Genomic DNA, 11,346 nt, shown 5'->3' on the forward strand with positions numbered 1-11,346 from the left:
TTGAGGCCCAGCACCCCAGCCCGTCTCTCCTCCTGGTTGGACGGCACAGGCGTCACCTCAGAGGCCCAGACCCAGCTTCCCAGGCTGGCTGTGGCTTCTCCCCCCAGGGTGCTTCCCTCGTGCTCTCCTCCTCCCAGGAACTTCAGGGGGGCCTCTGCTTTCTGTTCACCACCCTCCTTGACACCGTCTTGCTCCTTTGCACCTCTGTGAGCTGACACCCTCTCACACCTGGCTGCCCCTTCCCACAGGCTGGACACCACCGCCCCCCACCCCGCCATCATCCAGTGCCTTAACCGCTCCCCCCCTCGCCCCCTCCCTCGCCAGCCACCTCTCCTGCGTCCTCGCCCCACTCTTCCTCGCATCCTGTGCGCTGTGGCCTCCTCCTCCCACTCCCTACCTCCCCCCACCTCATACTGCCCCTCTCTTACCTTGAGGTTAATAGTCGCTGAAAATTCCCCCTCCAGGCCATGAATAGATTGATTGAGGGAGTCATAGGTCTGCCCAAAGTTGCCTTCCACTGGGATGCGACTGCGGCACCAAACTTCCATCACTGCTGGGCAGTAGGACCAGGTCAGGGGCCTCCCTGTGCCCGGCCTCCAGTCTTCCCTTTCCGTGATCCTCTGTGTTTTGTCTCTCTGCCTGTGACTTCCTTTCTTTCTTTTCATTTTTTGGTGCAACTTATGGAATCTTAGTTCCCAGGCCAGGGATTGAACCTTGGCTCTTGGCAGTGACAGCTTGAAGTCCTAATCATTGGAGTCTTAACAACTGGACTAAAAGAGAATTCCCTGCCCATGGCTTTCTACCACCATGAGTTTTCCCCTTCTTCACTCCCCTTGAATTCTTTCCCCCATTTTTTTCACCTGTCTATAACCGTACCAAACACTAATTATGATAGCCAACACTTAACAGAGCAGTTCCTCTGTGTGCTGGCTCCGTTAGCTGCTTTTCATGTATTATCTCCTTAAATCCTCAAGACCCCTAATGGGATAAGTACTATCATGATGCCCATCTTTCAGATGAAGAGACAAAGCAGGAACTTACCTGAGTCACAAATCTGGTCAGCTGGAGACGCTGGGCCCTAAGGATGCCGTGTCCTCAGAGCCCAAAGCCTCCCCTCCTGACTGCCTTCCTGCCCGACACCTTCCCAAGGTCCCCCAGGACTCAGATCCCTAGCCCTGGTGCTCCCCACCCTCCTGCCTCTGTGCTCACCCTTGGCAATGCTGCAGAAGAACTTGAACTTCATGGGCAGGCAGAGTAGGTGGTTGAGGAGGGGCACCCAGATGCGCTGCATACACACTCCATGCTTCTGGTCAAACCAGCGGCGGCAGCTGAACATGGCCTCGTTCACCACATCTGCAGGAAGGGCCAACGGGGGTCTGAGGTCCCCACACCCTGAGCCGACGCCCGGGCCCCTGCCCTGCCCAGGGACCCCCGCTCACAGGAGCAGCGCAGCTTAGTCTTCAGCTCATACGTCTTCTGTGTAGAGAGGTGGTGTCTGAAGGCTGAGGCAGCAGGGGCCTCCTCACCAGGGGCTGTCTCTGAGCCCTCGGCATCCTTGGGTGAGAATCCACTCTCACTGTTCACCTGGACATCCAGTTCCTCAAAGGAGTTGGTGATGTTCTGGGTCTCAGCTTTCAGCGACTCTTTACTGCTCTGGGGTTGGAGGCAGGAAAGGGATCAGGCATGGTAACTTGGAGCTTCTGTGCCCGACAGCCTGTCTGTCCCCAGCATCCCAGGCTCGGGCTCTTACCTCCAGGTACAAGGAGCCGAGGCCTAGAGATGGGCTCTCATCTCAGATTCTCCACTGTTTGTAGGCCTTGGGAGCCCTCTCCCCTCCCCAGGTGCTGCTACTCCACTTACCTCCCAGGCTCCCAGCTCCTCCCAAGGCCTCCCATTCCAGATCCTTGCTAGTCAAGGAAGGTTCCCCAGGTCCTTGACTTTACCCCTCATCGCTACTCAGGCCGCTGTGCCATCTGCACTATCCCAACTCCGAAGCCCCAAGGTCCTTGTCTCCCCAACTGCTCAACTTCCCAATTTTTCCAGATCCCAATCTTCAGTTTTCCAGTACCCTATTCCCTCATCCCCTGACCCTCAAAATTTCCCAACTCCTCAAGGCCCGGGCCCCCAGTTTCCTGACATTCTAGCTCAGCCGCCCAGAGCACTACCTACTTGGGTGTTTGGGAATGTGTGTGGGATGTGCCCCAGGGGCCAAGGGGTAGGAGCTCTTCTGCCATTTGGTGCCCAGAGACCAGGGCAATGCTTGGGAACAGTTCTGCCCAAATGCCAGTACTACTTGCCCTGTTGTGAAACTGTAAGTCCAAGGTCCCTGCTCTCAGCTCAGGTCATCTAGGCCCTGTGGGGAGAGGGACCCCGAGACCCTGCCCGTGTAGGGTCCTGACCAGCAAGTCCTTGAACACTGCCCGCAGCGGGGCTGTGGAGATACGCCAAGCTGTGCGGGTGTTGTTGATCTGCAGCTCCACCGTGCAGCCGAGCGATGCTATCACCGCGTTGAGGTTGTGCCGCAGGTTGGCCACTGGTCCTGAGGGAAGATGCCCTGGTAGATTACCTCCCTCTAGAGCCAATTAACTTTCTCCAGCCCATCCCGAGCTCCCACTCTGCGGGCGGTGACCACCTTCTAGAACTGTACATTGATGGGGCCCAGAAGCTGGTAAGAGGTCATCTCATTCAACCCCTGATTTTTTTTTTTTCCTTTTGTAAATGAAAGAGGCTCAGAGACTCAGAGGAACTCTCTTAGGGGACACACAAGTCAGAATAGCTGGGATTAGACACCCCCCTCTTTGTTCTTCACCAAGCCTGGCTCTCAATGGATAGCCCACCCAGAGTCACTGCTTCAGTGTCACTAACTGGTACCCAGGGGCACACACTCACCCTCATAGATGGCGGCCAAGGCATATCCCAGTACAAAGAGCCTGCCCTCTTTGCCTAGCATCTTGGGTATTAGCAGAAGGCTGGCACAGCGAATGTGAGGCGAGGTCCCCCAGCCTATAACCCCCAAGCCTGTCAGGAGAGCCCAGGAAGTGGTGAGGCAGAGTAAGAAAGCTGCCTCCCCCACCAAGTTTAGCAGAGGACCCACCTCCCACAGCTCTTTTCTAGAACCGTCACCGTACTGCCCTTGGAAGGGCTTGGAGAGGAGGCCAGAGATTGAAAAGCCAGGGTCAGTGATTGACTTGGTGCGTATGTGAGTGTGCGTATTTGTGTTAGGGAAGGGGGCCAACATTTTCCCTTTCCAGGCTGGACTCACAGGTACCCTAGGTACTGAGGGGGCAGAGAGAGCAAGAGGTGAATTCTGGAAACAGGTGTTGGTGCTCAGAGCAGTCGGAAGAGAGGTCATAGCCACCTCGATATCCCTGCGCTCTGACACCTACAGCTCTGTCCCTAATTTTAGCCTTCGGTCATGTACCTCCTGGTGTGTTTCGGCAGCTTCACATGTGTCTCCCTGTGGTCTCTGCAGCGAGACAGTGAGCTCCTTGAAGCTCATAATCCAGGGAGAGAGACAGACGGGTAAACAGATGACTACAACGCCAAGTGCACAGGGAGGTGCTTATGGAGAGCTGTGGGAGCCCAGGAGGGGGCAGGCGTTTCTGCGGGGAGGGGTGGGGCTGGGAAGGCTGGACAAAGGCGCGAGGTGACAGCTGGGCCTGGGCGATGAGTAAGTGTTGTGGGGCATTCCAGGCCAAAGGAGTAGCATAAACTGGTCAGGGAGCCCAGAAGATTCCTGTGTGGATGGAGTGTTCTCCCAAAGATGGCCAAGGCAGACCCCTAGTCCGTACCCTTCTCTCCATCTGCTCTGGCCTCACGGAGTCCCCAGCGTCTCTCCTGGGAGCTGCCTCGTCCCTTACTTCCTCTCTTGCTAACCTAGATTTCAATTTTCTTGAGGCAGCCAGAGTGATCTTACAAAAACAAAAATCAGATCCTGTTCCCCGCTCTGCCTGAAACCGTGCAATGACTTCCCATCTCTGCTTGGGATCAAATCCGGACTCCTCTAACACCATCACCAGACTCTCGTGATCTGGCCCCTTCCCACCTTCAGAGGTGACCTCATCCTATTCAGCCCTTCGCCCACCGCGTCCACCCACACTGGCCATGTTGCTGTTTCTGGAACTTGCCGAGCTCGCGTGTCCGCCCGGGTCTTTGCCCTGGCTGTTCCCCTGCCAGGAGCTCTCCTCCCCTAGCCTTCACCTGGCGGCTCTACCTTGCCATACAGGTTTGCTGCAAACCCTGTCAGCTGCCACCTCATGGTTTGTTCTCCCTTCTTCCTTGCTAACACAACTTGGGTTTTGTTTCAGGGCAATGGCCTGTCCCTACCCTGGCCCCTGGGGGTAAATCTGGATCCGTCTAACCCAAGCATGCTATAGTAGGGCATCGAAAGGGAGGTGATTCTGTGGTCTTGGCCTTTTGGCCAAACTGAGGACGATAGTGGACAAATAGTCGCCCTACTTTCTGAGGGTGATTGTTGACTGAGGGCTGCTCTACCTTCTAAAGAGAGCCTCATGGAGTTTGCTATCTGGGCATTCCCCAAAGAGCAAAAGAGGTGTCTCACCCCTCTACCCCAACCAGCCTAGACAAAGACAGGGCCAGAAATCGGAATTATCTGGAAGTGGAGGGAAGTGGTTAGAGCAGGCAGACATAGGGGAGGATGGGTGTTCACTTCCCCATGGCACATGACAGACTCCGAGAGCACCCTTCTGAGGCTGGTGTTGCAAGAAGGGGAACCTGGCTGACCCCTCCCAACTGGACACCCGCTGAGCTGCAGAGACTGGCACGGCCACCCCAGGGCTGCCCCAGAGCACAGAAAGGGAAGAGCGTTCATGGAGGAGGCCAACAGGGCCTTCCAGGAGTACGGGGGAAGCAGGCACATGGAGCGTGGTACTTCTCATCATGACAGGGGAGGGGTGACTTCAAGGGGTCCTGTGTTCCCTGTTTGGGAGGGCAAGGACGTTTCCTTTGGGACAAGCATACATATGGAGGGCATGTTAAGTCGCCTCCGTCATCCAGACTCTTTGCAACCCCATGGACTGTAGCCCGCCAGGCTCCTCTGTCCATGGTATTCTGCAGGCATGAATACTGGAGTGGGTTGCCATGCCCTCCTTCAGGGGATCTTCCCAACCCAGGGATCGAAACTGCATCTCTTATGTCTCCTGCGTTGGCAAGTGGGTTCTTTACCACCAGCGCCACCTGGGAAATAGAGAGGGCAGCAAGCCTCAAAGCCATCTGTGGGGGTCCCATCTCAGAGGGCTGCCTGTTTAGGGGGAGACATCCAAAAATAAGAGTCTGCAGGTAGCCTGTAGGAACTACAGGGAGCTTCGTTCAAGGTCAGTCAAAGAGAACTGCCCTCAGCAGGAAACCGGGCCCCACGCAGTCCACACAGAGCCTCCAGCCAGACCATGAACAGGGCCCCCTGAGACGACCAGGGTGTGAGGGAGTGCTGCACAGAGGCGGGGGAATTCTAACAGTATCGATGACTTCAGACTTTTGTCCCTTTTCCTCTAATTCTTCTAATCCCCTTTCTGACATCAGAAGAGCCAGAAAGGGAAGGAAGTGGAGAAAAAAAGTGAGTGAGCAGGCTGTGCCTCTTGTCCGCCGCAGGACCCCACTCCACGGATCAGGCCTGCGCTTCGGGGCAAGGGCGTGGTCAGAAGGGAAGATGTTTGAGAACGACGTGAGATTGAAATCTTGACGTAGAATGCACTGGACTGGACCTTTTAAGCCCCGAAAATAGTCATAATTACTGAAGCAAGACTAGATCTTCTAGATTTAAATCACAGAAAGCTAAGGGTCTGTGTGAGAGGTCATCAGTGGGGAGAAATGTGGGAAAACAGCGGTCAGAGAGAAAGTAGTTTCCTGCTGGACCACATCGAGGCGGCTGATTCAGTGAGCTGGGGACGATGCCACGTCCGTGCCCCTTGCCTGGGAGAGGGTTAGAAAGGACACATGCTGCAGTTTGGACCAAAGAGGTGTGGGGGAAGTCGGCTGGGGGGTTACAGGAAGCTCTTTGTTCTTATAGGAGACACGAGGAGGGAATGCACTGGTCTTTTGAGATTGTCACGTGGGGACGTGGCGTCCGGATTTGCTGCAGCCATTTTGTGACCTGAAGAGAAATGATCTACAGGCCAAAAATGGCAGAGAAAAAAGTCAAAAGGAAGCTTGGTTCTTGGTGGGTTTACTGAGCTGCCGAACTATCCAAATTCCCAAACTACTCTACGTTGAAACTTGTTAAATGAGATGTTAAATTTCCTCGATGGTTAAACCACTTTTAGGTGGGTTTTCTGTTCCTGTGGCTCAACATGTCCTGATGCAAGGCCTCCCTTCACGTCACCTTCTCTCAGAAGCCCTCCCTGACTACTCTCCAGCTAGTTCCCAATCCCTTTCTATCACATTCCCCTGGTTTACATTTTTCATACCACTTGGAACCATCCAAAATGCTCTTGTCTATTTCTTCATTTATTGTCTAACTCTTCCCGCTAGAATGTAAACTTGAAAGAGAGTGTAAATTCAGAAAAAACTGGGTGTGTCGTGGGGAATAGTTAAAAGGAATTAAGAGGTACAAGCCTCCAGTTATATAACAAATAAGTCAGAGATATATAACAAGGAATTTGGTCAATAGGAAATATGACCAATATTTTATAATAACTTTAAATGGAGTATAATCTATAAGGATACAGAATCAAAAGGTTGTACACCTGGAACTAATATAACATTTCAAATTAACTGTATTTCAATTAAAAGCAACATGTTCAATAATATTGTAAAAACTTTGTACAGGGAAAGATGGTTCTTAGACTTATTGTGGTGATCATTTTATAATGTATGCAAGTGTCAAATCACTATATCGTATGCCTGAAATTAACATAATATTGTACATCAACTATATGTCAATTAAAAAAGAAATCATTATAAATTTATAGCAGTCACTGCACATACATATATAGACACACACGTATGCACTATATACCATAATGTACGTATGTGTATGTAATGCATGTTATATATATTATAAACTCTATGGGTCTAAAATTTAAAAAGTGAGCTGAGTGCTTGTCAACCTTGTTCACTGCTGAATGAATCCTCAGCAGGTGCTTAGTTAGTGCTAAATGAATGAGTGAATGAATGAATTGAATTTATCAGAAGCAGCAGGAAACAAGATCAGAGAGGTCAGGAGAGATGGGGATTATGAATGGTTTTGGGGTTTATCATGGGAGTTAATCTCTGGAGGAGGAAATGGCAACCCACTCCAGTATTCTTGCCTGGAGAATCCCATGGACAGAGAAGCCTGGCAGGCTACAGTCTGCGGGGTTGTGAAGAGTTGGACATGACTGATCACACACATAGGGGTTAATAGGGAGTCCCTCAGACTGGGAGACTCTTGCGGGCAAGGACTGTGTCTTCTGTGGACTGGGGCCTCTTCCCTCTGATCTCCCCTCAAAACCCAAGATGAGGCTGAAATTACAAGGGACACTTAGGAACAGAAGAAACAAGAGGAGATTCCTTCCTGGGCACCCAGGGCTGTACTGTATCCCTGCTCTTAGCCCAGCACTAACCCACCAAGCTGTATAACGTCACCATCTTCTGATCTTCATAGATGTTCATAGGGTTCACCAGAAGCTGAAAGAGACCTAAAGATACAGGGTTCAGCCAAAGATCAAAAGGTGCGCCCCACCTCTGACCTCTGTTCTGTACTCACCTATGGCCAGGAGCCCGCCGGTGCCTGCCCCCAGCAGGAAAGCGCTGACGGGAAACTCACCTGGCTGGCGCCATAGGAATTGGTTACAGGATCTGGGCAGCCCCCAGTTCAGGAACCCCTGCACCGCTGAGGGGTCAAACGGTTTAGCCCAGCAGGGCCAACATACCACTCTTCTGTCTGGGACATGGTTCATTAGGATTAGGGGCGGCAGACAGGTGGAGGATGGGGGAACTTGGATAAGGGTGGCCGGGCCGCGAGGGACCCTGGGGAAGTGGGGCAGACACGAGGGAGAGAAGAAAGGGCTAGGCCAGCGGAGGGCGCTGGAGGAGAGGGGTGGAGGCTGTGGGCCCCCAAAGTGGGGGAGGGGCAGGAGTCCTGGAGGAGAGACTGGGTGAGAGGAGTGGGGGCCAGGAGTTGCTTCAAGTCACTGGGAAGTGTCAGGGTCTCTGGTGACTGACTCACTGGTGTGGGGTAGTTTCCTTTGCCCTTTTGCTCGATTCTGATGAGGTCTAATGGCCATGAGTTTGGTATGGGGAAGTCTGTCTCATTCCAGAAAGCTCCTTGAGGATGTCTTTGGATCAGAGGTTCGGCTTCTGTCTCCTCTGCCTCACCCACAGCTTGTCTGAGGGCTGTGTCTTTTAATTCCTCAGCTGTGAAATTCGGAGATTAGAGACCTTACCTATCCCTTTGCAACTAGATAAAGAATTCTAAGACATACACGGCAAAAGCCCTCCGGAACCTTAGAATATGGTGAGAAATTCTAGGGCCTTTAAAGAGCCACAGAACCTGGTGGGCCTCACCTGGAGACAGGCAAACATTTAGTCTCCTCAGCCATGTCCAAGGTCACGAAGGATGCTGTGCAGCCCTTGGAGGCAGAGGAGCCGAGCGTGGCGCGGGCTGTGGTCCGCAGCACGGGGGGCTTTATCTTGGGCTTGTCCCTGGCCACAGCCTACGGGCTGCTGGAGCTGCTGGTGGAAGGGCATAGCCCCTGGGGCTGCCTGGTGGGCACCTTCACTTTGGCCGCCTTCCTTAGTCTGGGCATGGGATTCTCCCGCCAGGTCCGGGTCACTGTCCTTTTGCTGCTGCCCCAGGCCTTCTCCAGTGAGTTTGGCGCCCAGTGCAGGGGGTGGGCCCAGTGGAGGGGCTGGGGCAGGAGGGATCTTGCGGGAGAGGGAGGTTGAGGGAAGCCCTGCTGCCTTCTGTACGGCGCTTGTACATGCTGCCATGGGCAAGGCTGCTGGCTTGGTTCCCATGGTGCTCTCTCCCCAGAGCAGGGCCGGACACTGCTGTTGGTGGCTGCCTTTGGGTTGGTGTTGCAAGGGCCTTGTGCCAACACCCTGCGCAACTTCACCCAGGCCAGTGAGGCTGTGGCCTGTGGGGCAGAACTGGCCCTGAACCAGACCGCCAAAGTGCTGGAGAGGGCCAAGCAGCCCCTCGTCAGTAAGGCAACCCACCTCCACGGGCCCCTGCACTCCTCTCCGCCTGCGCGTTCACAGTCCTCTGGCTCCATTCCTCTCTGTTGGTCCTGGGCCTTAACTTCAAAGCATCCAGCAGGACCCCCTGACCCTCGCTCTCTGGCCCACTCCACTGCCAGATGGATTATCTCCCAGACCCCAGCATCTGGACAGCTCCCCTGCTCCACTCCCTACTCCAGGGTAATGGTTAGAACCAGCCTCTAGAGGAGGAGACCCAACCGGACCCCTGCCCCTGCCTCTCAGGTGCTCTGAACAAGATTAAAGCCATTGCCCAGAGAGCCAAGCAGGTGGCTGACCGGGTCCGAAAGTTCTTCCGGTCAATCATGGATGGCGTGAAGCACGTAGGTCAGCACGTTAGCATGTCTGTTTTGGGGGGCCAGGATTTACCCAGTCTCCTTACCCTCACCCCTGTCCAGGACTTCTTGGGCCCTGCCAGAGTGCTAACTAGACCCCACTGGATAAAGCACAGCCCGGCCCCTGACCACAGGCCTTTCCGGCCCCGGGTGCTGCCCTGGTGTTCCCCCCAACCCCCCTGAGAAGATGCTGCAGGACTCCTGGGTACCAGCCCCGTAGCCATTCCCAGCCAGGGCCCTGCGGAACGTGTGGTATTGGCTCCTGCACATCGGCGATGTGTGCAACTCGGAGCTGGGCAACCCCTACTTGAAGTGTGCTCGGGTCTTTGATGATGCCAAGGACAGCTGCATGATGGTCATACCACAAGCCTACCACCTGTGCTTTGTGCTCATGCCCTTCAAGCTGATGCTCTGTGGACTTGCCAGTGGTGAGAGAATGTGGACTTACTGGTGGGAATGGGGGCCCGGCAAATGTAGGGGTCAGCTGGGTGAGCGGGCCCAGGTGAGCAGTAGTGTAGTCGTAGCGTGTATGTGCTTAGTCGTGTCTGATTCTTTGCGACTCCATGGACTGTAGCCCACCAGGCTCCTCGGTCCATGGGATTTCCCAGGCAAGAATACTGGAGTGGGTTGCCATTTCCTGCTCCAGGGGATCTTCCTGATCCAGGGATCAAATCCACATCTCCTGCTTTGGCAGGCAAATTCTTTACCACTGAGCCACCTGGGAAGCCCCCTTCCAGGGGACTAATGAGGGGCAATAAATATGGGACCAACAAGGATGTTGGGTGCCATGCAGGATTAGGGAGCAGGTAGGGGGAAAACCAGTGTGGAGGGTGGGGTAGTAAGGAGAAGCCAACAGGTTTTGAGCTGATGTGGAGGCCAGCAGGAACAGTGAAAATTTGGGAGGCCCTGTGAGAGCAAGGTCTCTGGAGATTGGAGAGACAGGCTGCGTCTCCTTGCCCCTGCTGACACTCAGTCTTGGCTCTCAGTGGTCCAGGTGTTCTGCATCATCCCTGGCTATATCCAGACCTTCCTGCGAGAGACCATGAGTACCCGTGAGTGATCCCCGCCTAGCCCTACTCATGCGGTGCTCCCCGGAGGCCTCCCTCCCTCATATCAGCATGTGCCAACCCAGGAGTGCTCCCAGTCCACAGATGAGAATTCAGGAAAAGACCTCCAGAGGTTACCCAGGCCAATGTCCACGTTGTACAGATTAGGAAATTGGGGCCCAGTGAAGAGAGGGTGCTTCATTAAAGCCTGACTTGAGAGCAGGAGCTGGGGAGAGAAGCAGGGCCCTCTGTTCCTTGTGAAGGCAGAAGCCTGGTGCTAAGCGTGCATCGGCCATGGCATAGACTGTGGAGGCTCTGTCCCCTCCTCAGTCCACTGTAGGTCCGCACACTGGGGGTTTGTAGCTGACCTGGGAGCCATGGGACCCCTGGGCTGGCCAGGCCACTACAGGGTGCAGCCCTGCCCCCTTGTAACTCTCCTTGCTCACATCTCCCCTGGACACGGGGCCTCAGCTGTGAGGAATTTGATTAACCGAGTGCGTCAAGAGTTTGAGTTCAACATGACAGCCACCCATTACTTCTCTGTGGATCTCAACGCCTCTCGGAGCCTGTCCCAGGTAGCTCTGGACCTCCAGGAAGCCGTCAGCATGAAGCTGTACCGCGTCCGAGAGGCCTTGGCTCTGATGGGCTACACCACACCTCTGCTGCTCCTGCTTCTTTACCTCCAGTGAGGCGCTGGAGGGCCCCGCCAATGCAGGGGTGGGACAGAGGGCTGTTGGGGGCCAGCTTGTCCCCATGGCATCCTGGGAGGC

At 54.5% G+C, this 11,346-nt stretch overlaps 2 protein-coding genes across 2 annotated transcripts in view; one reads left to right on the forward strand and one right to left on the reverse strand.

Annotated features, from left to right (window-relative positions):
- Positions 1–8,222, reverse strand: part of DCST1 (DC-STAMP domain containing 1) — a 15,460-nt gene extending 7,238 nt beyond the window's left edge. Inside the window, 8 exon segments of the mRNA XM_010838315.1 lie at positions 346–550; positions 1,210–1,353; positions 1,440–1,653; positions 2,400–2,539; positions 2,890–3,018; positions 7,560–7,634; positions 7,703–7,828; positions 8,165–8,222. Coding sequence (XP_010836617.1) covers positions 346–550; positions 1,210–1,353; positions 1,440–1,653; positions 2,400–2,539; positions 2,890–3,018; positions 7,560–7,634; positions 7,703–7,828; positions 8,165–8,222 — 1,091 coding nt within the window.
- A 313-nt stretch (positions 8,223–8,535) lies between these two features.
- Positions 8,536–11,346, forward strand: part of DCST2 (DC-STAMP domain containing 2) — a 15,790-nt gene continuing 12,979 nt past the window's right edge. The window contains exons 1-6 of the mRNA XM_010838316.1: positions 8,536–8,803; positions 8,972–9,142; positions 9,421–9,522; positions 9,761–9,958; positions 10,517–10,582; positions 11,048–11,262. Of these exons, the coding sequence (XP_010836618.1) occupies positions 8,536–8,803; positions 8,972–9,142; positions 9,421–9,522; positions 9,761–9,958; positions 10,517–10,582; positions 11,048–11,262 (1,020 nt within the window). The remainder of the gene's footprint in view (positions 8,804–8,971; positions 9,143–9,420; positions 9,523–9,760; positions 9,959–10,516; positions 10,583–11,047; positions 11,263–11,346) is intronic.

Source organism: Bison bison, unplaced genomic scaffold (assembly GCF_000754665.1).
Source record: "Bison bison bison isolate TAMUID 2011002044 unplaced genomic scaffold, Bison_UMD1.0 scf7180017864093, whole genome shotgun sequence".
In the NCBI taxonomy this organism is placed as follows: Eukaryota; Metazoa; Chordata; class Mammalia; order Artiodactyla; family Bovidae; genus Bison; species Bison bison.